Source organism: Trichosurus vulpecula, chromosome 4 (genome assembly GCF_011100635.1).
Source record: "Trichosurus vulpecula isolate mTriVul1 chromosome 4, mTriVul1.pri, whole genome shotgun sequence".
NCBI lineage: Eukaryota > Metazoa > Chordata > Mammalia > Diprotodontia > Phalangeridae > Trichosurus > Trichosurus vulpecula.
In genome coordinates, this window is record NC_050576.1 from 130,282,729 (window position 1) to 130,308,746 (window position 26,018).

Consider the following 26,018-nt stretch of genomic DNA (forward strand, 5'->3'; position numbering starts at 1 on the left):
AGAAGGCAATATTCCAAATTAACATTAGTACTCAAATGATGCACCATTAAAATTAATTTTCCTCATCTAAAAGCATATATAATAAATGGCAGACTATGGTAACTAGTTCAGAGTGCAGAAATAAGCAAAGGTGGGGAAGAGAATAAGGGAAGAGAATAAGCATTTATAGAGAGGCTCCTCCATGGCAGGCACTGTGCTAAGTGAGTTATAACTATTTGGTTCATTCAATGACTTTACCTTCTGACTTTGGAGAATAAGCCAAGAGCTCGAGGAGGCCTATTCCCAGTCTATAGATAGCTGCCTAAAGCAGGATAATTATATGCCTTATTCAACTAGAATACAATCTTTAACCTTTGTAGGGCTTAGTTTTGAGATGGGGCAACCACTTGACTCCTCACTCTCACTCCCTATATCCAATCAGTTGTCAACTAAGAGAGCACCATCTCTCTCATAAGTCCCCCTTCTTTCTCCTCTAACCATGCTATCAACCTGATGCAGGCCTCCATCACTTCATGCCTGAAGTATTGCATTAGCTTCTGGTTGGTCTGCCCGCCACAAGTCTCTCCCTACTCCAATCCATCCTCCACTCAGCTATCAAACTGATCTTCTTAAAATGCAGCTCTGCTCATGTCACCCCCCTTTTCAGTAAACTCCGGTAGCTTCTTATTATCTCCAGGCAATTATAAAATTCTGTTTGGCTTTTAGAGCCCTTCATAACCTGGCTCCTTCCTACCTTTCCAGTCCTCTTACACCTCACTCTCCCCTCACAAACATATATACATATTCTTCAAATCCAGTGACACCGGACTCTCTGTTGTTCCTCACACACAATGCTCCATCTCCTGACTCCAGGCATTTTCACTGACTGTCCCCCATGCCTGGAGCTCTATCCTTCCTCATCTCTACTTCCCAGTCCCCCAACATCCTTCAAGTCTCAACCAAAGTCCCACCTTCTGCAAGAAACCTTTCCTAGACCTCCTTAATTTTAGTGCCTTCCCTCAAAGACTACCCCAAATTTTTTCCATCTATATCTTGTTTGTACATAGTGTTGGCATATTGTCTCCTCCATTACATTGTGAGCTCCCTAAAAGCAGGGACTCCTCAATGTTTAGTCCAGTGTCTAGTACATAGCAGGTGCTTAGCTGACTATCGACCAGGCTAGAGAATCACTGTTGCACCCAAATAATAAGTTTGTATTTGATTTGGTTTTTTTAAGATTACATATCCTAGTTGTGTATTTATATGTCTGTGTTTTAATATATAATTCTCTGGAATTATAACAAAGCAACTCTAACAAGTAACAGAACATGATATAAGGCAAAGCTCTTGCTCTTCGTTGTATAGTTTTAGCATAACACCAGCATCTTTTTGGATGTAGGTATTTGCCAAGGAGTCTGCTATAGGGGAAAGGATAAATCCCTTTTTTCTATAACAAGAGCAGTTATTATATGCATATGCAGGAACAATATGTTAAGTCCAGAACACTTTTTTCATATAATATGTCTTTATTCCCTCTAGGCATTTGCAAGACTGAGAAGATATTTAAGTTTACCTGATTTCAACCCAAGAAAGATTTCTCAAGTGTCTGTTGCCTGTTGCTCCATGTGCCAGTGGGTGATAGCTTTAAATAACTACCATGAAGTACGGAAGGTATGTCTTTCCATCTGTAAAGGACAAAGTATATCGCCATTATTTCTCCAGTGTGAATATAATATAGGGATACTTGGTGTTATGGTGAACCTAACACCACCACTTTGTTAGTTGAGGTTCAATTTTGGTAGGTTACAAGGATATGCAACGAGGACATAGAAGCCTTTAGCTTCTCTGCATGTGACCTACTTCTCCACATGGAAGCTTTTCTTTAGTGAATGCTCTTATTATAGCAATCTGCAGGGCAGGATCTGGTGCTTCACATCATCTTCAGACATCTGCTAGGGTGGTGGGGCTCTGATTCCACATGGGTGGGACTTTTATGCCACTAGGCTACCAGGGGTCAATTAGGTCCCAAGGACAGCTTTGTTGCCTTTTAGGAAACACTAATCCCTATACAATAGTATAAGTGATGAGAACCATACTCCTATCTCACTAGGATACTGCAAGAGAGCCATGATTTCAACAGTATGGCTCCTCCATCTCAGCTCCTTCCTTTTCCAGGTCCTTCCTTACTCCTCCAGAGAGGACCTACCTAGTATACTGAGGACCTTCCTCTGTATATGTCATGAACAGCAAGGAAAATTCAGATTGTCAATCTCTTATTTATCACTAGATCTCTTTTAGTCAGATCTATTTTGCTTTTACTTTGTCTTAAGATCAAGATTGCTACCGCTGCTTTTTGTTTCCACTTCAACTGACATAATAGATTCTGCTCCAGCCCCTTACCTTTACTCTGCATGTGTCTCTCTGCTTCAAGCGTGTTTCTTGTAAGCAATATATTGTAGGATTCTGGTTTTTTATCTGTTCTAGTATCCGCTTCTGTTTTGTGGGAGAGTTCATCCCATTCACATTCACAGTTATGATTACCACCTGTGTATTTCCCTCCATCCTATTCTTCCCCCTGTATGTCCTCTGTTTTCACCCTTTCCCACCTCATCAGTGTTTTGCTTCTGTCTACCACCTCCCCGGAACTGCCCTCCCTTATGTCAGTGCCCACCCACCCCCAACCCCTTTTACTTAATCTCCTCCCCTCCTATTTCCCTGTTGGGTAAGATAGATTTCTATATTCAACTGATTGTGCATATTATTCCCTCTTTGAGCCAATACTGATGAGAGTAAGGTTGCAGCAATGCCCATCATCCATCCTCCTATCTTCCCCTCCACTATAAAAGGTCATTCTCACCTCTTCATGTAAGATAATTTGCCCAATTCTACCTCTCCCATCCTTGTTCACCCTTTTAAAAAAACAATATATTTTCCTTTTCCAGTCTTGTGGTACCTCTTCTGTTTTCTGTGAGAAAAATAGAAATAAAATAAGACTGAGCAGCTGCCTTCTTCCTGTCAGTTTTTATTGTTGCACTCCCAAGCAAAGATGTCCGTAGTTGTTGGGTATATTGTAGTGGGGATCCCTTCTGGGTATAGGCTTCATGAGATGGTCTCTGAGGTCCCTCCCAACTCTAAGATCTATCTTTAGTTTGGTCTTCCTTTATCTTCCAATATAACTTCCCTCCCCTCCAATTTGTTATTTATTTATTTTTATCACTCTTTTTTTAAAATTTCGAGTTCCATATTCTCTCCCTCTCTCACTCCTCCCCCACCCACAGAGAAAGCAAAGAAAATATCAGTTATACATGTGAAATCATGGGAAAACATTTCCATATTAGCCAAAACAGTCAGAAAGAAGGAGGAAGAAGGAGGGAGGGAGGAAAGAAGGGGGAGAGAGAGAGAGAGAGAGAGAGAGAGAGAGAGAGAGAGAGAGAGAGAGAGAGGGAGAGGGAGAGGGAGAGGGAGAGGGAGAGAGAGAGTTAAGAGAGTTATACCTCAATTTGCTCTCAGAGTTCATCAGTTCTGTCTCTGGAGGTGGATAGCATTTTTTCATCATAAGTTCTTTGGAATTGTCTTGGATCATTGTATTGACCAGAGTAGCCAAGTCTTTCACATTTGACCATCATTACAACATTGCTATTACTCTGCACAATGATCTATCTCCTGGTTCTTCTCACTTCACTTTGTATCAGTTCATATAGGTCTTGTCAGGTTTTTCTGATCACTTCTTGTATTGCAGTAGCACTCTATCACAATCATATGCCATAGTTTGTTCAGCCATTCCCCAGTTGATGAGCATCCCCTTGTTTCCAATTCTTTGCCACCATGAAAAGAGATGCTATAAATATTTCTGTACATATAGGTCCTTTTCTTTTCTTCGATCTCTTTGGGATACAGATCTAGTAGTGTTATTGCTAGATGTGTAGTTTTATAGCATTTGGGGCATATTCAAGATTGTTCTCCAGAATTGTTGGACCAGTTCACTACTCAATCAACAATTCATTAATGTACCCATTTTCCCTCATCCCCTCCAGCATTTGTCATTTCTGAAAGATTTGAGGTTGTACTTTAGGGTTTTTAATTTGCCATTCTCTGATCAATAGTGATTTAGAGCATATTTTTCACATGACTGTAGATAGCTTTGACTTCTTCTGAAAAGTGCCTGTTCATATCCTTTGACCATTTAGCAGTTGGGGAAGGACTCTTATTTTTATAAATTTGACTCGGTTCCCTACATATTTGAGAAATGAGCCCTGTATCAAAGAAACTTATGTAGTTTCCCTGATTATCTCTTTTAGTTAGGTCAGCTTTTGCTTTTATGGGCAGTTAGGTGGCACAGTGGATAGAGTGTTGGGCCTGGAACCAGGAAGACTCATCTTCCTGAGTTGAAATTTGGTTTCAGACATTTACTAGCTGTGTGACCCTGGGCAAGTCACTTGACCCTGTTTGCTTCAGTTTCCTCAGCTATAAAATGATCTGGAGAAGGAAATAGCAAACCTCTCTAGTATCTTGGCCAAGAAAATGCCAAATGGGGTCACAAATAGTTGGACACAACTGAAATGACTGAACAACATCAAAATTTTTGCTTTTGCTTTATCTAAATTCATGATTGCTACCCCCTGCCTTTTTTATTTTAGCTGAAGTATGATAAACTCTGCTCTAGCCCTTTATTTTAACCCTGTATTTGTCTTTCTGTTTCAAGTGTGTCTCTTGTAAACAACATATTGTTGGATTCTAGTTTCTAATTCATTCTGCTATCTACCTCCATTTTATAGTTTAACTCACATTTCACATTCACAGTTATGATTGCTAACTGTGTATTTCCCTCCATCCTATTTTTACTGTTTCTCCTTCTCTCTCTCTTTTTATTCTGTCCCTCCTCAGAAGTCTATTTTTCTTCTGACTACTACCTCCCTTAATCTTCCCTCCCTTTTATCATCACCCCCCCATATCCCTTATCCCTTGTCCCTCCTATTTCCCTATTGTATAAGATAGATTCCTATACCCAACTGTGGGTGTATATATATTCTTCCCTTCCCCTACTATAAAAACTCTTCCTAACATTCCTCTTTTATGTGAAAAAATTTTCCCCATTCTACCTCTCCTTTCCTCCTTCTCCCAGTGCATCCCTCTTTCTCATCCCTACATAGTCAACTCACACCCATGCTCTCTATGTATACTGCTTCTAACTGCCCTAATAGTGATAGAGTTCTTAGGAGTTATATCTATTATCTTCCCATTTGGAATGTAAAGAGTTTAACTTTTTTGAGTACCTTATGATTACTCTTTCATGTTTATCTTCATGTTGTATTCATATTTATGTTTATGTTCATGTTTACTTTCATGTTATACTTTTCTTGTGCCTTCTGTTTGAATGTCAAATTTTCTATTCATCTCTGATCTTTTCATCAGGTATGCTTGGAAGTCTTCTATTTCATTAAATATCCATTTTTCTCCTGAAGGATTCTACTCAGCTTTGCTGGGTTATTCTTGTTATAATCCTGGCTTCTTTGCCTTCCTGAATATCATATTCCAAGCCCTCCACTTTTTTAATGTATAAGCTGCTAAATCTTATGTGATCTCAACTGTATCTCCAATATTTGAGTTGCTTCTTTCTGGCCGCTTGCAATATTTTCTCCTGGGAGCTCAGGAATTTGGCTATAATATTCTAGGAGTTTTCATTTTGGGATCTCATTCATTAGGTGATTGGTGGATTCTTTCTATTTTACCCTTTGTAACTAAGATATTGGGGCAATTTTCCTTGAAATATGATGTCTAGGCTCTTTTTTGATTGTGGCTTTCAGGTAGTCCAATAACTATTAAATTATCTCTCCATCTATTTTTCTGGGTCAATTGTTTTTCTGATGAGATATTTCACATTTTCTTTTATTTTTTCATTCTTTTGACTTTGTTTTATTGTTTCTTGATGTCTCATTGAGTCATTAGCTTTCATTTGCTCAATTATAATTTTTAAGGAGTTATTTTCTTCAGTGAGCTTTTGTACACCTTTTTCCATTTGGCCAATTCTGCTTTTTAAGGAATTGTTTTCTTCAGTGAATTTTTGTGCCTCTTGTACCATTAGGCCAATTCTCTTTTTTAAAGTGTTTTTTTCAGTATTTTTTTGTGCCTCTATTGCCAAGTTGTTAATTCTCTTTCCATAATTTTCTTGCATCACTCTCATTTCTTTTTCCAATTTTTCCACTAATACTCTTATCTCTTTCTTTAACTCTTTCAGGAATTTTTTCTGGCCTTAGGTCCAATTAGCATTTTTCTTTGAGGCATTGCTTGTAGCTGTTTTGAAATTGATGTCTTCTTCTATGTTTATGTCTTGATCTTCCCTACCACTGTAGTAGCTTTATATGGTCAAGTTCTTTTTGTTGTTGTTCACTCATTTTCCTAACCTATTTCTTCACTTTGAACTTTATATTAAAGAGGGTGGGTTGGTAGGGTGGGAAGATACTGTGCCAAGCTTTAAGCTTTTTTTGTGCTGCTGTTCTTAGTGTTAGTTCTGGGAGTCTACACATTTGTGCTGCTTCTAAGGTGGTGTTATCCTGAGGAAGGTGGTGTTATCCAAGGTGGTGCTTTCCTGGTCTACCCTCTGCTCTTTACTTGCTCTCCTTCAGCCACAAATTCTAGCACTCCTCCTGGCCCTGTAACTGTCACTCAGAACCGCTTATGAGCAATAGAGTTGCCAGTTAACTGCCAGCTGCACTCAGGGCTAGCAAAGGGTCTCTTTTATCTCTTCCTGACCAGCTGTCTGACCTTTTACCATCCCTAGGCTGAGAGCTCCTAAAGCTGCTGCTGCTGCTGTTGCTCTCATGGCAGCCTTCAAGGCCCACAGCTGATGCTCATACCATTTGCTGGACCTATACCCACCCTCGTGTTAAAGACCTCCTCTTTGGACTTCCTAAGCTGTCTTAGGCTGGAGAAAAAATGCCTCTCTCTGACTGTTTGTTGACTTTGCTGCTGCACAATTTAACTTGAGGTGTTATTTTGAAGGTTTTTTGAAGGGAAATGTTAGGAGAGTTCAGCTGGGTGCCGGTCTGTTTTCCACTATGTTCCCAATATTGCTTTTTTTTAAAAATCCTTTTTGATTATTGTTCTTAGCTTCCCTCACCACCTTAGCTCATTCTGTCACTCTTTCATGTTCATCCTTTTTTGTGACCTTGTTTCCATCTTCTGTGGACTTTTTTAAATCTAAGTTGGTTAATGAGTCCTTTGTACATTAATATTTTTCTCTTCAGACAAATTCCATTTTTCTTCCTCATAGGAATTTTTTTCTTTGTGACTTAAGAATTGCATTCTTGAACATCTCCCATCCCTACTAGGCTGACTTCCCCTATGGAATTTTGGTGGATGGAATCCTATCTATACTTCCTTTGAATCCTTTAAAATTTTAAAAATTGTTTTCCCAACACCTAGGGCTATATCTGGCTTTCCTCTCCTCTATCACAAATTCTAGGAGGTAGTAGTTACTTCCCCCACAGGGTTCCCATCATTTCTATCCCAGAGACCAGTTTGTCCCTGTTAGTCACGATAAGATATAGATAGAATTTGTTCTTATTTGGTTCCTATGTCTTTTGAAAGGTGAAATTAAGGCAAATCCAGAAGTTCTTAGCTGATCTGCTTTTGCCAAAGAGCTCTAGCAGATCTTTGTATAATTGAAGTCCATCGATACTGTGTCATGTCTTTATGCCCTACTTTCATCCCAGATTGCTCGTCGAGTTCCTCATTCTTTCCAAGTGTTTGGTGGTATACTCTAATGACAATAATCACTGTTTGTTCCTCCATTGACCTTCACCTTTCTTTATCTCTTTCCAGTAGGAGGGGGAATGTGGGAAGAGGAAAAAAAATAAATGCTTCATAACTGAAAAAAAAAGTTTTAAACAAACAAAAAAACAATTCTTAGATGTTCTATAAATGAGTTAATTAACCATATGCAACAGTTGAATAGGAATTTAACAGAAAAAATGTTTAGAATAATCACTTGCCTTTCTTCTGGCAAAACAGAATTTTTTCCTTAATAGACAGCAAAACAAAGAATCACAATGTAAGTCCTATATCCTGAATTTTTATTTTCACCCCACTTAGGAATTTCCCATCTTCTCCCCACACTTGTTTAAATGATATTTATGTTCCTATTTAGCATATACCTAGGACCAGATTTCACAGCTATATTATAGTTCCTTTGCTAGAGAATAAGCTTATTAAGCCATTGATGTAGGAATCACTATGCTTCAGTAGTCTCAGTTGAAAAGGGATATGTGGAATGAAGCAACAGGGAGTTGTATCATCATCAAAAGCTTTCATCAAGCATCTATTTTGGAAAGGCATAAGAAAAGCAGTTAGGAACTAATTACCAAGTCTTTACTAATCACATTTGTTTTGAGATGAGAATATTTTAAGTTTCAGCCTACCTTCATATTTCTTTTGTTTTGAGCCAGTTATATCACTAAGAAACTGTACTGAGTGAATCAACTCAAATTTTTCTTAAGTACCTACTATGTGCCAGGTGCTGTGTTAGATGCTAAAAATAAAAAGACCAAAATAAAACAATCTGCCATCAAGTACCTTACATTCTGTAGGGGAAGACATGGCAAGGCACATAGATAAGTATGTACAAAATATATGCAATATAAATGTAACAAGGGAGGAGGAGGAATTAGAAGCTTGGAGTGTGGGAAGGGAGTCAGGAAAGGTTTTCTGTCATAAAGGGGGTTTTGAAGGAAGCATTTCAGGAAAGGCAAACTGCCCATTAAAAGGCCCAGAGGAGAAAGATGAAATGTAATATGTGAGGAACAGCAAGAAGACCAGCCTCAAGGCTCTCCCTGCTCCAATCTGTCCTCCATTTAGCCACTAACGTGCCCCCCCCCCAACTCAATAAACTCCATTGGCTCCCTATTGCCTTCAGGACCGAATGCAAAATATTCTGTTGGTATTCAGAGTCCTTCATAGCCTAGCTTCCCCCTCCTTTTCCACTCTTCTTACACCTTGCTTTCTGACGCATACTTTTTGATCCAATGACACTGGCCTCCTAGTTGTTGCAGGAACAAGGCACTCCATCTCTCAAATACATTCAAAGGCATTCTCTCTGGCTGTCCCCCATGCCTGGCATACTGTCCCTCCTCCCCTCTAACTACTGACCTCCTGGCTCCCTTTAAGTTCCATCACACCTTCCATAGGAAGCCTTCACCACCCCTCTTGATTCCAAGGCCTTCCCTCTGTTAATTATTTCTTATTTGTCCTGTATGTAGTCAACCTGTATATAGCTTCCTTTGTAGAGATTTGTTTGCGTATGGTCTCCCTCATTAGATTGTGAGTTCCTTGAGGGGCAGAACTGTCTTTTGCATCTCTTTGTATTCTCAGCACTTAGCACAGTGCCTGGTATATAGTAAGTGCTTAATAAATGTTGATTGATTGGACCATAGGGTACCAAAAGGGAATAATGTGTAATATGGCAAGAAGGATAGATTGGAGACAGGTTATAAAATACCATTAGTAACCAACAGAAGAGTTTGTACTTAATTCTAGAGACAGTAGGGATTTTGTTGAGCAAAAGAGTAACACAGTCAAATCTGAGCTTTAGGAAGATCACTATGACAGCTTGTAGAGAACGAATTGGAGAGATTTGAGGCAGCGAAAGCAATTAGGAGACTCTTATAGCATAATCCAAGCCAGAGGCACTGAGGGCCTAAACTAGTAGGGTTGTTGTGTGAATAGAAAGAAGACAGACTGAGAGATGTGGAAATAAACTTGACATGACTTGGTGACTAATTGGAGATAAAGAGTGAGAGCATGAAGGCGATGGTGACTGGCAACCTAGGTGATTGGAAGGATAGATCAGGAAGTCCTGAAGAAGGGTAAGTTTGGGGAAAAATAATTCAGTCTTAGACATTTTGAGTCTTAGATGTCTGTGGGACATCTGCTTTGAAATGTCCAGTAGACAGTTGGTGATGAGAGACGGCTTAAGAGAGACAAGCCAGGTCTAGTTACGAGGACCTGGGTATTAGTGGCATACAGAAGATGATTAAACCCATGGAAGGTGATAAGGTCACCAAGTCACAACTGTATGATGTCAAAGCGAATATTTTAAAAGATTCATCTGAAATATGAAGTGGAATGGTTTACATGTTACAGCCACGTATGGGAATCATACTTTGCAGACAACATGGAAAATTAGCAGGATGGGTCGCTATCTATTGTTTGCTTCTTACTGAAAGTTAAACAGCGACCAAAGTAAATGGAATGCTTATATTTCTATAAGTTCTTAGCAGGAAACATGGATACTATTATCTGGGGTTTTTTTGGCAGGGGGGGTGCTTTCTGATTATGTTCTTTGTAAAGAGTAAAAGCAATATCTAAGCAGAATAGAATCCGAGATTGGATATTAATTCGAATAAGTTGCATCTGATTGATTCTGAGGCTTTAAAAAAAAGTAGATACACTTTTGCCTCCATGAAAACTGGTAAAAATGGAAAAGTAATTACTGGAGGTGCTACAAGAAGAAAGGCATGCTGATTCACAATTGATCTTAGCTGTGAAATAGTCCAATGATTGTCTATTTCATTTTGGAATTAAACCTAAAAAATGATAATTAATTATCCATGCCCTTTTACCCACAATTCCACTGCTGGGTATATACCCCAGAGAGACCAAATATAGACTTGAGCGCCCAATACATATCAAAATATTCATTGCTCTTTGTGATAGTAAATAACTGGAAACAAAGTAGCAGCCCATCTACTGGGGAATGGCTAAAAAGATTATGGTATATAAACATAATCAAATATTTTTGTCAAGAAAGAAATAACAATTGTCAGGAATTCTTAGAACAGAGGAAGATTTATATGAACTGATGTGGCATGAAATAAGTAAAACCAAGAGAACAATTTACACAGCAATTACAACAATGTAAATTAAGGGATCACTAAAAAGAAGTTGATCTCTGAGTAATGAAAAATCAAATGAATAATAAAGGATAATAAAACATATCCTTTTCCTCATGGCAATGAGGTCAGATAATACTAGAACAAAATATTATAGACATTGTCAGATATAATCAACTTGTTGGATATTGTTGCCCAATTGGTTTTTGGTTTGGGGTTTTTTTGGGGGGGGGGAGGGGGTTTTGTCATGGGGAGGGGTTTCGGTTTGGTTGGAAAAATAACTGTGATACAAAAACAAAAAAGTGGCAATAAAATATTTTAAAAGTTAAATACAGGAAAAGCTATTATTTCTTCTCCCTGAAGGTCCATGTTAAATAATTCCCTTTTTAGGGGCAAACTTCTAGACTACTTTCTTCTTCAATTAAGAAAAATCTGGGCAAAAAGCTGAGCGTGGTAATATTTCCTGTTGTTGAAGATTACACAGTTAGCCTTTGGCATAACTATATATTATTTCTGCCAATATTAAAATGTGAAAATATCATAGAATATCACCACTGGAATAATATAAACTTCAGCCAAGAAAAGCTAGACCATCTGTGAATTTCTACCAAGACTAGATGATGCAAAGTCAAACAAAGGATGCACCTGAGTCTAGAGGAACCTGTGATTTCAGGCTGTCCAAGTGACCAAATGATGGCAAACCTAATGTTCCTGTTTGAAAGGAGAGTGAATTTTCTGCATTGTTGCAAAGAGGTTAGAAAAGAATCAAATTCCCACTGAATCCAATAAACTGGAACTTCACCATTAACATTACTTGTTAGTTCCCAAGAGAGTAGAATTTGCCTAGACTGATCCATTTTGTCAGAAAGTTTGTTTTTTCCTTCATAATAAGTCATTTCATTTACAAGGTAATTCTCCCTCATTAACCCTCTGTAAGACATATTGGAGGCAGTTAGGTGTCACAATGGATAGAGTGTGGGGCCTGAAGTCTGGAAGACACATGTTGCAGAGTTCAAATCTGATCTCAGACACTTACAGCTATGTGACCATGGGCAAATCACTCTTGCCTTAGTTTCCTCATCTGTAAAATGAGCTGGAGAAGGAAATGGCAAAACATTCCAGTGTCTTTGCCAAGAAAACCCCAAGTGGGGTCACTATGAATTGGACACAACTGAACAATAACAAGGACATATTGGACTATATGTTGAGAGCATAAGTAACGTATTTGTACACCAGTAATTAATTGAATTTATGTGAACATGGTACAAGTATAAAATGTATCAATCAATTCTGCAGTCATTAGTCCAAGCAGTTCCATCATAAGGGCTGGCAACTTTGACATATATTTTAAATACGAATGGAATTTTTGTCATGAAAATAATATTTAATAATTATTCCTTACTCATATGGAAATATTATGACTTTTTTATCTAGATGTTGCAACCAAAGCAACGCCAAGTAGCAGAGGCTCAAAGAGTACTCCAGCTTGGTCGAGAAAAGCTGGCAGAAAAACAAAAGGGTTTAGAAATGGTAAGAAACTTATTTGTTTATTTTGTTATTCTGTCCTTAACTTTCAACAACTTTACTATCCAGGCAAAAATATCAGGAAGAAAAATTAAATATTTTTTAGTTCACCATTTCATCATACATCCCTCACAAGAATCACTGTGACATCAAATCATATCATATTAAATCATATCATACGATAATAATTTGAAGATGTTTTATAGATCATTTAGTATTTATAATCTGGTATAGGACAGAAGGTATATATGCAGATAAATATTATTTTATAATGGGCTCAACATCACAGGACTTTTTCTCTTGTATGTATAAGTATATATTTGTGTATATATATGTATATATATATATATATATATATATATATACATATTTATTTATTTATTTATAAAATACATAAATAAAGAGAAGCATCACAGTAGTTTCCAAATTAGGAACTCTTCACAGCAAACCAATAAGCTGGTAGAAAGATGAATGCCCACATGACTATAGGATAGCTAGTCACAAAGCTTGTCTCCAGCAGAACTCCACCACCCTGTTCATCTATTATCTTCCAGCACAGGAAAAATTTATCACTACAACATGAATCCTTCTTCGGTCTTAGAATCCATCTTTCCATAAGGACCACCATTATTTAAAATGGAATGGGAGCCTTACGAAGTAGGAAGAGCTTTTGGTTTTGAATCAATGGACTAGTGAACAAGGCTTTACATTTCAGCTTTGCCTGTTTTCTACCCACTGTGTGAATTTGGACAAATGACCGAAACTCCCTGAATTTCAGTTTCCTCATTGATAAAATCACAGAGTTAGACTGAATCACCTCACAGATCCCTTCCATCCCTAAGTTCATGATCTTAGGAGATGAGTAAAAGTTGAAATTGTTAAGTAAAATGAGAATCAAATGTTTTAATCTTTCATTTACACTGACTTTCAGATCGAAGATCATCTTCAAGCTTTACAGCTTGCGTACAATGAGACTGTTGCTGAAAAAGAATACTTAGCAGATCGGAGACAACTGACCACGAAACGTTTACATAGCGCCACCATCTTACTAACAGCTCTAGAAGATGAGAGGGTATTACTGTTCTTTTTTTTTTTCAGAATTAGCATGATCATAAAGTTTACTATTTTTACTATGGTTTAACTCATATTGAATCCTTTCTCTGAAGAATTCAAGGGGTACTTTCCTCTTCTAGGGGAAATTTGACCTCATCTGATTCACCACATCTGATTTCTTATATTCACTAACCAATCTCAGTAAGACTAAATTTAGAAGATTTGTGGTCTACATAACTATTCCTGATCAAACTGTATGTAAAAAAAAAAAAGATCCAGCAGAATTTAAAAAGATTAGTGGTTTAATTCATGCTTTTAGTGGTTAGGGCCATTCATAACTAATGGCAAACCACTCCAGGATCTTTCCCAAGAAAACCCCAAATAGGGTCCCAAAGAGTCGGACACACTGAAAATGACTGAACAACAACAAACTTACATCTATTTATACACATATTTATGTAGATGTGTAGGTATGTGGGGCTGTGGTATGTATATACCTAGGTAATACAGTGGATTGAATTCCGGGCCTGAAGAGTTCAAATTCAGCCTCACCCACTTACTAGCTGTGTGACTCTGGGCAAGTAGCCTCTGTTTGCCACAGTTTCACTATCTGTAAAATGAGGATAAAAATCTATTTTCCACAATTTTCATGAGAATCAAATAAGATAATATCTGTAAAGTGCTTTGTACCATACTGATACAAAACATGTGCTATGCAAATGTTCAACTATTTTTATTATCATTATTATATATAGGTCCTTATTTATACTGAATTAAATTTCGTTAGATTAAGCTAATCAGTAAATGCAGTTGTCTTTTTTTTTTAATCCTAAATCTGTTGTCCGACATGCTAGCTCTCCCTCCCAGTTTCATGTCATCTGCCTATTTATTAAAGTGCCATCTGATCACTTTCATCAAAGTAATTGATAAAAAATGTTAAACAACTCAGGGCCAAGGATAGATCCCTGAGAACTATCTCCTTCCTCCTCCTCTTCCTGTCTCTCTCCTCCCCCGCCCCGTTTCTTTCTCTCTTCCTCTCCCCTTGATATCCTTTCAAATGGCATTGCCCCATTAATGACATGTTTGGCTCCAGGCATTGAACTAATTCTAAATCCACCTAACTGCACTTAGTCCACACATTTACATTTTGTCCACAGTGTTAGCATGAGATACTTTGACAAATGCTTTACTGAAATCTAAGTAAACTGTATTAAAAGCATTTTCCCAATCTATCAATCTGATAACCCTATCAAAAAAAGATTGTTCCTGTACTTGGTCCTGTGCTTAGTCTACCAAGTTCTGTAATCAGTGAATCCATAGTGGCTCTTAGTGATTGCTGCTTTCTCTTCTAAATATTCATAAACTATCCTTTTTTACATATAATTTTACCATTTATTAAAAATGAAAGCAAATTTACATACTAGTGAGATGGATGTGCTTGTTTATTTTTACAGTAGGAAAACATTAAAAGTCTTTATTTCCTGTAATTAAACTATTATATTTCTGTAACAGAAAACTTTGTATGTACAGTAAAATCATTGCAATTCATAACATACAATAGTCTCAAATCTGAGCTGAGGTATTTCTGGCAGCATTGTGTGGCATGATGGCATGCACAGTTCAAAGTGCACATGTTGTATGTTCAGAAGCAAAGGTCGAGCAATGCAACACAGGCAAGAGCTGCCAGAAACACCTCTGATTCATTATGCATTTGATTTTGAATTGAATTTTGGTCACTGGATGTTCAAAAACCTTTTACTGTTGCCAAATTTTTCAAGACTCCCAAATTCAGTTACATGACCCCATATGGAGTTGTTTAAGAAGTGCTTTTTAGGAAGTCAAATGCTAGAATTTTTATCCTTTCTCAATTGGCTTAATACCTTATAGATAATCTCTGAAGAGGGGAATGTGCTGGCATCAGCTCATATAGACTCTCAAGAGCCAATTGTTAAATTTTTAATGTGAGCATTTACACCTCAGAAATCAGTAAACACTATATACCATGGCTTAATATATCATTTTGTGCATTATCTAGACTTAAGAAAGCGATGAACAAAAGCATTGTGCATATTTTTTTTTATTAAACATTTCCTAGAATTTCCCTGCCTGGAGGCTTGACCAAGTTTCCCGGCCTAGTGGAATAGACTTTCTATCTGACGTCATTTCACTCCATCCAATGACTTTCTTTTTTTTTCTTTTTATTAATTAATTTATTTTTAGTTTTTAACTTTCACTTCCACAAGATTTGGAGTTCCAAATTTTTTCCCCATCTCTCTCCTCCCCCCACCCCAAAATGGCATGCATTCTGATAACCCCTTCTCCCAATCTGCCCTCCCTTCTATCGATACCACCCCCCTTCTCTTTTCCCCTTCCCTTCAATCTTCCTGTAGGGCAAGATAGATTTCTATATGCCGTTGACTGTATATTTTATTTCCCAGTTGCATGTAAAAACAATTTTTAACATTTGTTTTTAAAACCTTGAGTTCCACATTTTCTACCTTCCTCCCTCCCCACCCTCCCTCATTGAGAAGGCAAGCAATTCAATATAGGTTATATGTGTATAGTCATGCAAAACACTTCCATAATAGTCATGTTGTGAAAGACTAGCTATATTTCCCTCCATCCTATCCTGCTCCCCATTTATTCTATTTTCTCCTTTGACCCTGTCCCTCCTCAAAAATGTTTGCTTCTGATTACTCTCTCCTCCAATCTGCCCTCCCTTCTATCATCCCCCTCCTCTTTTATCCCTTCCCCCCCCCCCCCCCGCTACTTTCCTTTAGGGTAAGATAGATTTCCATGCCCAACTGAGTATGTGTGTTATTCCCTCCTTAAGCCAAATCCAATGAAAGTAAAGTTCACTCATTCCCTCTTATCTACCCCCTCTTCCACTCCACTGTAAAAGCTTTTTCTGGACTCTTTTATGTGAGATAATTTACCCCATTTTACCTCTCCTTTCTCCTTCTCCCAGTACTTTCCTCTCTCACCCCTTCCTTAATTTTATTTTTTAGATATCATCCTTTTATATTTAACTCACCTTGTGCTCTCCGCTCTGTGTGTGTGTATGTATATGTATATGTGTGTATATATGTATGCATATATGTGTATATGTACATATGTGTGTATTCCCTCCATCTAACCTAATACTGAGAAAGGTCTCATGAGTTACAAATATCACCTTTCCATGTAGGAATGTAAACAGTTCAACTTCAAGAAGTCCATTTGATTTCTCTTTCCTGTTTACCTTTTCATGCTTCTCTTGATTCTTGTATTTGAAAGTCAAATTTCCTATTCAGCTCTGGTCTTTTCAACAAGAATGCTTGAAAGTCCTCTCTTTCATTGAATATCCATTTTTCCCCTGGAGTACTATACTCAGTTTTGCTAGGTAGGTGATTCTTGGTTTTAATCCTAGGTCCTTTGACCTCCAGAATATCATATTCCAAGCCCTCTGATCCCTTAACGTAGAAGCTGCTAAATCTTGTGTTATCCTGATTGTGTTTCCACAATATTTGAATTGTTTCTTTCTGGCTCCTTGCAATATTTTCTCCTTGACCCGGAAACTCTGGAATTTGGCTACTATATTCCTAGGAGTTTTCCTTTTGGGATCTCTTTCAGGAGGTGGTCAGTTGATCCTTTCAATTTCTATAATACCCTCTGGTTCTAGAATATTAGAGCAGTTTTCCTTGATAATTTCTTGAAAGATGATGTCTAAACTCCTTTTTTTGATCATGGCTTCCAGGTAGTCTAATAATTTTTAAATTATCTCTCCTGCATCTATTTTCCAGGTCAGTGGGTTTTCCCAATGAGATATTTCACTTTGTCTTCTATTTTTTTTCCTTCTTTTGGTGTTGTTTTATAATTTCTTGATTTCTCATGGAGTCATTAGCTTCCATTTGCTCTATTCTAATTTTTAAGGCATTATTTTCTTCAGTGAGCTTTTAGACTTCCTTTTCCATTTGGCCAATTCCGCTTAAGGCATTTTTCTCCTCGTTGGCTTTTTGTACCTCTTTTGCCATTTGGGTTAGTCTATTTTTTAAGGTGTTATTTTCTTCACTATTTTGGGAAGTCTCCTTTAGCAAGCTGTTGACTTGTTTTTCATTATTTTCTTGCATGACTCTCATTTTTCTTCCCAATTTTTTCTCTACTTCTTACTTGATTTTCAAAATCCTTTTTGAGCTCTTCCATGGCTTGCAACCAATTCATATTTTTCTTGGAGGCTTTGGATACAAGAGCTTTGACTTTGTTGTCTTCTTCTAGTTGTATGTTTTTATCTTCCTTGTCACCAGAGTAAGATTCTATACTCTGGTTTTTTTCCGCTGTTTGCTCTTTTTCCCAGCCAATTACTTGACTTTTTAACTCTTTGTTAAAGTAGGTAGTGTGGAGGGTATACTGTCCCAAGCTTCAGGGATTTTGTGCAGTTGTTTTCAGAGATACTTCTAAGGATCTGTAAATTTTCAGTTCTTCTAAAGTAGTATGATCAAAGGAAAGGTATTTACTACTCTCCTGGCCTGTGCTTTGTTCTGTGAGTGACCACAAGCACTCTTTTCTTCCTTGGAACTGTGAGGAGGATTCCCTCTCCACCACCATCACAATCTCTGCCACACCAGCGCTCCTCCTTGTCCCAGGACTGTGACCCAGAACTATGACCCAGATCCAAGCATGGGCAAAGCAAGAGAATCCTGCCTCAGTGGCAGCAAAGAAAGCCCCACATGCTCCCTCTGATTAGCAGCTCAATTCCCCCACCATCTATGGACTGAGAGCTGTGGAAGCAGCCACTGCTGTTGCCACCACCACCACCACCACGCAGGGGCTGGGGCCAGACAGTGCTCCTCTCTACCCAGGTCCGACGGACCTTTCCTACTGACCTTTTAAGTTGTCTTTGGCATTTGTGGGTTGAGAAGTCTGGAAACTGCCACAGCTGCCAGTGATTCAGTCCCCTGAGGCCTGCTTCAAGTTTGCTGGGGCCCCGTCTGTGATGGTGTGTCCCACACTGGACTGCACTCCTCTCTCAGACTGTTGTAACAGACTTTTCTTGCTGACCTTTCAGGTTTCTTGGGCTGGAAATTTGTTTCACTCTGTCATTTTGTGGGTTCTGCTGCTCTGGAATTTGTTTAGAGTCATTTTTACAGGTATTTGGAGGGATTTGGGGGAGACCTCAAGCAAGTCCCTGCTTCTACTCCACTATCTTGGTTCCACCCAATAAACTATCCTTTTAATGTAATATATTCAATAATTTTGCAAGGAATTGAAGTCAGGCTTAAAATTCTATACTTTGCAGACTATATTCTCTTTCCTTTCTTGAAAAGTAGGATGTTTGTTTGTCCTTACAGAGTCCTGAGGTATCATCTTTGTCCTCCATATCCTTGAAAGATCATCTCTGGGACCCCTGGTACCCCTCCCTGCTTTTTTGCTAGCTCAGTTGGCAGGGCAGATGGGGGCATGCAGAGGCTTAGGCCTTTCACAAGCATTCTGGGATGGGGATCTGGATCTAGTCTAGCTGCCTTTTTAACTAAGAGTAAAAGATGTCAGGTTTTTGTTTGGAAAAAAAAAATCATTGACAGTGGACACCTGGATGTAGTTCATCTGGGCTTGACTCATTAAGGATCACTAGGTGTTCATTGATTTTCTCCTTATTTATATTGGATTTTAAGTCACTGCTAAGCTTTTTTGTTCTAACCGTCCCAGTCCAAAAATCATTTTTCATGGCAAAGAAACAGAGGTAAAATTAGCACTGACTGTCTTCTCTCCATTTTCATTTGTCATTTTCTCATCCACCCCAAACAGTCTTGTTCCTTCTCTAATCCTCCTCTTGCCCACAAAATAGCTGAAAATATCAGTATCTTTTCATTCTGAGTTTTAATAGTGTCATTAGAGCATTATTATTTGCAGGATCATCCATCTCTTTTGTATCAGTACTCCTTTTCCTGCCTTCCTTTCATTATATGTGTATATGTATATGTGTATGTGTATACACACACATATATAAATAATTTGGATTGGTTAATGGGTTTCCTGTGTATACACCTTGATCTTTTTAGACATATTTGTCATTACTTTGAAATTGTATCTGCTTTTCATAAAATCTATGGTCCCCATCAAGATGTCTAGTTTTTCTCTCCTTTTCTAACATGAATTTTAAGATAAAGTTTTATTTCCCTATGAGGTTCCCATTATTTTGACATTGGTAGGTCTCCTTGTCATAAAATAAAAATAACAATAAAAATAATAGTGTAACAATCAGGAAATTGGAAATCATTGAGTTGGAGAGCTAGGTATGCCTTGGCAGCATGGGAATCATAGAATTTTAGAGATAGAAATGAGCTTAAAGAGTATCTAAACAAACCCTTCCTCTTTAAGATGAGTAAACTAAGATACACATAAGTAAAGTGACTAGTTAGCAGTGGAGCCAGGATAAGAACTTCACCTTTTACTTTTTCAGCATGGTAGAATGATGGAAATGATAGAATTTAAAGATAACTTTCTCATTTTTAAAAATGCACAATAGTAGCTTTTCAATTGTGAATTGCTATTCATTTTTTTTCTTTTCTTTTGGCATTAAGAATCGATGGGAAGAAACAGTGAACTCACTAGACCAACGGTTGGAAGGAATTATGGGTGATATACTTATTTCAGCAGCATGCATCGTCTACAGTGGAGTGTTCCCAACTGAATACCGCCAGTTAATTGTAAACGAATGGGAAAAGCTCTGTACAGAAAATAACATTTGTAAATCTGCCAACTTTTCTTTAATTGACGTCATGGGAAACCAGCATGAGGTATTTATATTTTACAGCTGAATAGGCAATATACCTTTTGGGCATATTTCCTATAATGATGATATTGCTGGGTTCTGGGTTTTCCAGAAGTCAAATTGGGAACATTTGGTTGAAATTTGAGCTTTAATGTCACAATCATAACTTCTCTTCAGACTTGGTCTTATTTGCACCATTTTCTTTCTACCATCCTCTCATCACCCTATCCTAGTGATATGGAAGCCATTTATTTTCTGCATTCTATGAATGCTTTCAGTTTTGTCTGAGTGTTGACTAAAATTTTCAGATTTCATTCAGTTCCAGGGACTATTTTTAGGCATAAAATTAAATACATGCCTCTTACACTCAGCAGTTCAATCAGTAAATCTAAATTTATTGAGTATCTGTTATGTATCTAGCAATGTGGTATTATTTTTTAATGTGATTTGTTTTCTTGATTTGGAATAATTCAAAATTTATTTGAGAGACTACTGGCTAATTACCCAGTCAAAATGGATATCCAAACCACGGACTCAGTTCCCTATAGCAGGTACTGATTACTATTAATTTTCTGGAGTTAAAAAATCAACTCTGATTTCATAGAAATCATAGAAATGTGGTGCCTGACCTACCTGACAACACAGAACCCTACCTACTCTGTTATTCCGTGTTAATTTTCTAAAATCTGTCCTGACTGTGATATGGAGAAGACACTGACCTAGAGTGAGCCGCAGGTGCACACATTTGGTTAGATTTCACCAACCAAGACTTTCCCATATGCCCTTGATAATACAAAATATAATTCACATGTTCCCCCTACTGGGGGACATGTGTCTCAAGTGCCTCCTTATGGCAATAGTTGTGACCCTGGATTCTCAAAGGCTATACCAGTAGAGTGCCAACTCTGCCACTACCACCAGGCTAGCAAGGCTTCAAGTATGGATGTCTGATCCATCAGTTAATCAATTAATGTATGAGCATGATGATAGACTCTAAGTCTGTTATGTAGGAACCAGCTAAATCCGGCTAAATAGGGACTAAATACATCCAGAGAGGCTCCTCACCGCAGTGGTGACCACCAGCTGATGGATTTTATTTGGCCATTCATTAAACTCTTGGTTCAAGCATGGAGGAGATTGTGGTCTGCATTAGTGAAGCAACTGTGCATAGCAATGAAATCACAAATCCTTGAAATACTAAAGGAAGTACTCACATTACAAAAAGGAATGCATTTCCAGATATCCTGGCCTCAAAGGTCTTTCAAATAGAAAACTTCCCTGGTACATTTTAAAGTAATTTGATAAACAAATTTGGTTTGCACACAACTTTTTAAAAAACGTTTGTTTTTGAAGCAAATCAAACCTCTATGTGAAGAATTCTAAAAATTATGAAAAAAGCTTGTAACATATTGAAAATACTAATATTTTCATTCCAGATGCGCCAGTGGCATAATCAAGGTTTGCCCCTTGGTCAGTATTCAACAGAAAATGCCATCTTGGTTAAGAATGGACTAATGTGGCCTCTGCTAATTGATCCGCATAAACAAGCCTACAATTGGCTGCGTCAGATGGAAGGTGGCAGACTGCAGGAGCTTAATGTTGGTGAAACTAATTATGTTAAAGTAATTGAAAATGCTATGAAAACTGGAGGATGTGTTCTTTTAAAGGTATTTGGACAACAGTGCCTTACCCAATACTGTTCACAGAGATCTCATGGGTACCGACAACATACTGGGTGCTATTAAATAAGATAGGAGGTGTAACTTTGACAGGGAAGAAAATACACGTTAGAAAAAAGGGGAGTTTAACCCAGTTTGTTGCATTCGAACTGTCAATTTCCTCAGAACGGCCTATAAAGTGAGGCTCTTTGGTCTCAGCCCATTCCAATTGCTTTTCCTGAGCCAAACTTGTCAAAACACATTTTTAATATGACAAGCTAGAAAAAGTGAAAAATAAATTTAAAAAAACTGTAATGTTCTTTTGACATATTTGTTCCTTGTGATATCGATTTTGCAAGTTACTTCTGCTGGGGTTTTTTTCCAGAATCTTCCTGAAACATTAGATCCAAGTTTAAAATCCATCTTAAAAAAGGAGATCTATCAGAAAAGAGGACAATTTTTTGTCAAGATAGACGAAAACGAGATTGAATACAACAACAACTTCAGGTACTATGCCTCCTATTCCACTTAAACAAGAAATCACTTAATTGTTAGAGAAAAGTTCAGTAATTAAACTCATGCCCCTATGTTTCAGCTTGATACAGACGCTTCCACTTCTGGGGAAATAAGAGTTTTGTTTTCGAATGCATTTTCTCTCCATTGCCAACAACCATCAACCAGTGCTGAGACCAGCATTCTGTACCTTTAGAACAAGATTTCTTTAAATAGAGGAATCCATCTTTAAAGCAATTATTTAAAAGATCAGTTGTTTTAAATATATAAAAAGTGTACCTCATTTTTGTGTTATCCCAATCTCCTAACATCTAGCTATGGTAACAGTTATCATTTATATAGTTCTTTAAGGTTTGTAAAGTACTTTCCTCAAAATAACCCTGGGAGGGAGGGAGGATCAGTATCGTGATACCCGTTTCACAGGTGAGGAAATTGAGAGGATAAATGGCTTGCCGATGATCAGCCATAAAGCCAGTAAGTATCTGAGGTAGAATTCAAACTCAAGTCTCTTAACTCTAATTCCTTCATGAGTCCCATCATACCACACTGTACAATTTACAAGAAAGAAATTGTTTTGTTCATTAGGGTACTTGATTTAGTAATGGTCCATCAAAATGTTTTTGACATATCTATTATCGTGTCAAGACTAATGATGCTGTCTATACAAATAATGAAATAATTTCAGACTAGTTTTACTTTGGGATAGCTAGGTGGCTCGGTGGATAGAGAGCCAGGTTTGGAGTCAGGAAGACTCATCTTCCTCGGTTCAAATCTGGCCTCAGACACTGAGTAGCTATGTGACCCTGGGCAAGTCACTTAACCCTGTCTGCCTCAGTTTCCTCATCTGTAAAATGAGCTAGAGAAAGAAATGGCAAAACACTCCAGTACCTTTGCCAAGAAAACCCCCAAAGGGGTCACAAATATTTCAGCACAACTGAAAAATGACAAGTTTTATTCTGTATCTCAGAGCAGATGAAAATATGGTGAAACTCCCATACTCCATTGTGACTTAATTTCATAATAAAGGTGTAGATATCTTTAACATCTTTATTCAAAGTCAGGCCAAGAGTGTGGTGATTCCCCACAGCCTACTTTATTGTCACGTCTGGGTCAAGCTATAAATTACTTTGGATTACTGAAATAAGGGGCAGGGAAGCTATTCCAACAAGTTGGATGTACTCTCAGGGGATTGAGGAGCACGAAAGTTCATTTTGTTCAAGGTGTGAAAAATTTTAATTATAGAGAAATACCATCCAGCCACACATGCTTAGGCTGTGGGCAGCCTAAAAATTATATTGAGTAAATTTTTGAAGTATGCTAAAGCCATATCCAACGTTTAATACAATGCGTGGCTACCTACACATACATACTCCAACACTCACACACACAAACACAATAGATGGACAGTTTTGAGTTCCATGATCAACCTAAAATAGCAGATTCATTCAATCATTTATTCATTCAAATATTTATGTTGTGAAATTGTTCTTCTACAAGACAAAAGCTAATCATGAATTTTTTTCTAGTTAAGATATTTGCAGAAAAAAAATAGTTTTGTTACTTCTCTCTATATTCAGCATACAACTGAAATACCCTTTACGTATTCCAGGTTATATGTAACGACAGAACTAGGCAACCCACATTTTCTTCCATCAGTTTATAATTACGTTACCATGATCAACTTCACAACAACATTCCAAGGTTTGCAGGACCAGCTCTTGTCCACTGTTGTGGTTCATGAAGTCCCTCACCTAGAGGACCAGCGCTATGAGTTGTTAGAGAACATTTCTGCTGACCTTTTAACCCTCCGAGAACTAGAGGAAAAATCATTGAGTTTATTGCAAAAATCACAAGGTAAGGCCAGACGTTTTCTGGAATTACGAGGGCCTTGAACACTTAGAGATAAGACAGAAAAAAAAAGACTGGAGGTATCACCTTCTATATTTTTGGCGAAGTGTGGTAGATTTAGTTTTATAAAGTAGCTAAGTTAATTAGTATATGTGAAACCAGCCCTTTATTGGACCATTGCCCTAGTTTTCTTCTCAGTTTCCTCAATAGCTTGGAAGCCCCTCTTTGAGCTTTGAGCTGGGGGCAGCTAGTTGACACAGTGGATAGATCTATGGACCTGGAGTCAGGAAGACTTGAGTTCAAATCCAGCCTCAAAAGCTTACTAGCTGTGTGTCCCTAGGCAAGTCAGTTAACCTCAGTTTGCCACAGTTTCTTTATTTGTCAAATGGAGACATTAATAGCATCTAGTCACTAGGATTATTAAGAGGATAAAATGAGATAAGATTTGTAGTGTTTAGTGTGAAGTGCCTGGAGCATTAGATACCATCTAAATGATAATAACACCTACCTCCCAGAGGATCTAATGAGATAATAATTGTAAAATGCCTGGCACATAGGAAGTGCTGTATAGATGTTAGACCCAGAGAGGAATGAGTCAGAACTAGCCCTTAGGGAGGGGGGCTTCCTGCTTACCCACCCCACATTCCCCCTGGGGAAGGTGGAATTTGTTCCTCTTCTCTCTTCCTAATGAGGACACGTGAGGAAAGTCTGAGGGATCATTTGCAATTTGGTCTGCAATGACCTCAGTAGCCATCAAACACCATCCGCATAATAAACTCAGCCCTATCCTTCCCAGGACCCGGTCTGGGTTGGCTTGGCATCCCTGTGGCCTTCTGAGAGGTGCCCCCTGTCCTGTCAGTATACAGTGAATCCTACTGAGCCACCATTTCAAAACCCCGTGTTGTTTCCTCCTATTGTCTTTGAGATAAATGTTAGCAAAAAATGAGGCTCTCCATTCCAAAATTATATAACCCAGATCCCACCTAAGGAGAAGGGAGGCAGAGGGGAGCAAGGAAAATATCCCTGTGCTATGTCTTCACAGGTTTTTTCTGACACCATCCCCTTCATCATATCTTACAGTACAATAATATTCCATCACATGCATATGCCATAACTTGATTAGTCACTCCCCAAATGATAGAAATCCCCTCAGTTTCCATTTCTTTGCTACCACAAAAAAATACTATAAATATTTTTTATATGTGAGTCCTCTTCCTTTTTATTTAATCTCTTTGGGGTACTGACCTTGTAGCACTTTTGGTGGGTGGAAGGGTGTATACAGTTTTATAGCCCTTTGTGCATAGGTTCCAAATTGTTCTCCAGAATGGTTGCACTAGTTCACAGCTCCAAGAACAATGCATTAATGTGCCTATTTTTCCACATCCTCTCCAACATTTGTCATTTTTCTTTTCTATCCTCTTAGCCAATCTGCTAGGTGTTAAGTGGTACCTCAGAGTTGTTTTAATTTGCATTTCTCTAACTATTAGTAATTAGTAATTTTTCATATGATTATTGATAGCTTTGACTTCTTTCTCTGAAAACTACCTGTACATATCCTTCAACTTTTTATTAATTGGAGAATGGCTCTAGTTTTTGTCATTTGGCTCGGTACTCTTTTTTTTTATATTTTTACTATATTCTTTAATTTTTAATATTTTGTTTTTCCCCAGATACACGTAAAGACAATTTTTAACATTGTTTGTTTTTTTAATTTTGAGTTCCAAATTGTCTTTCTTTCCTTCACCTCCCCCTCCCTGAAATGGTAAGCATTTTGATATAGGTCACGCATGTTCAATCATGCAGAACATA

General features: G+C 37.9%; 1 protein-coding gene across 1 annotated transcript in view; it reads left to right on the plus strand.

The window, feature by feature from the left end:
• DNAH14 (dynein axonemal heavy chain 14) overlaps positions 1–26,018 on the plus strand; it is a 377,809-nt gene that overhangs the window by 297,498 nt on the left and 54,293 nt on the right. The window contains exons 64-70 of the mRNA XM_036755542.1: positions 1,519–1,650; positions 12,300–12,395; positions 13,321–13,461; positions 20,000–20,215; positions 21,627–21,857; positions 22,234–22,355; positions 23,971–24,215. Coding sequence (XP_036611437.1) covers positions 1,519–1,650; positions 12,300–12,395; positions 13,321–13,461; positions 20,000–20,215; positions 21,627–21,857; positions 22,234–22,355; positions 23,971–24,215 — 1,183 coding nt within the window. The remainder of the gene's footprint in view (positions 1–1,518; positions 1,651–12,299; positions 12,396–13,320; positions 13,462–19,999; positions 20,216–21,626; positions 21,858–22,233; positions 22,356–23,970; positions 24,216–26,018) is intronic.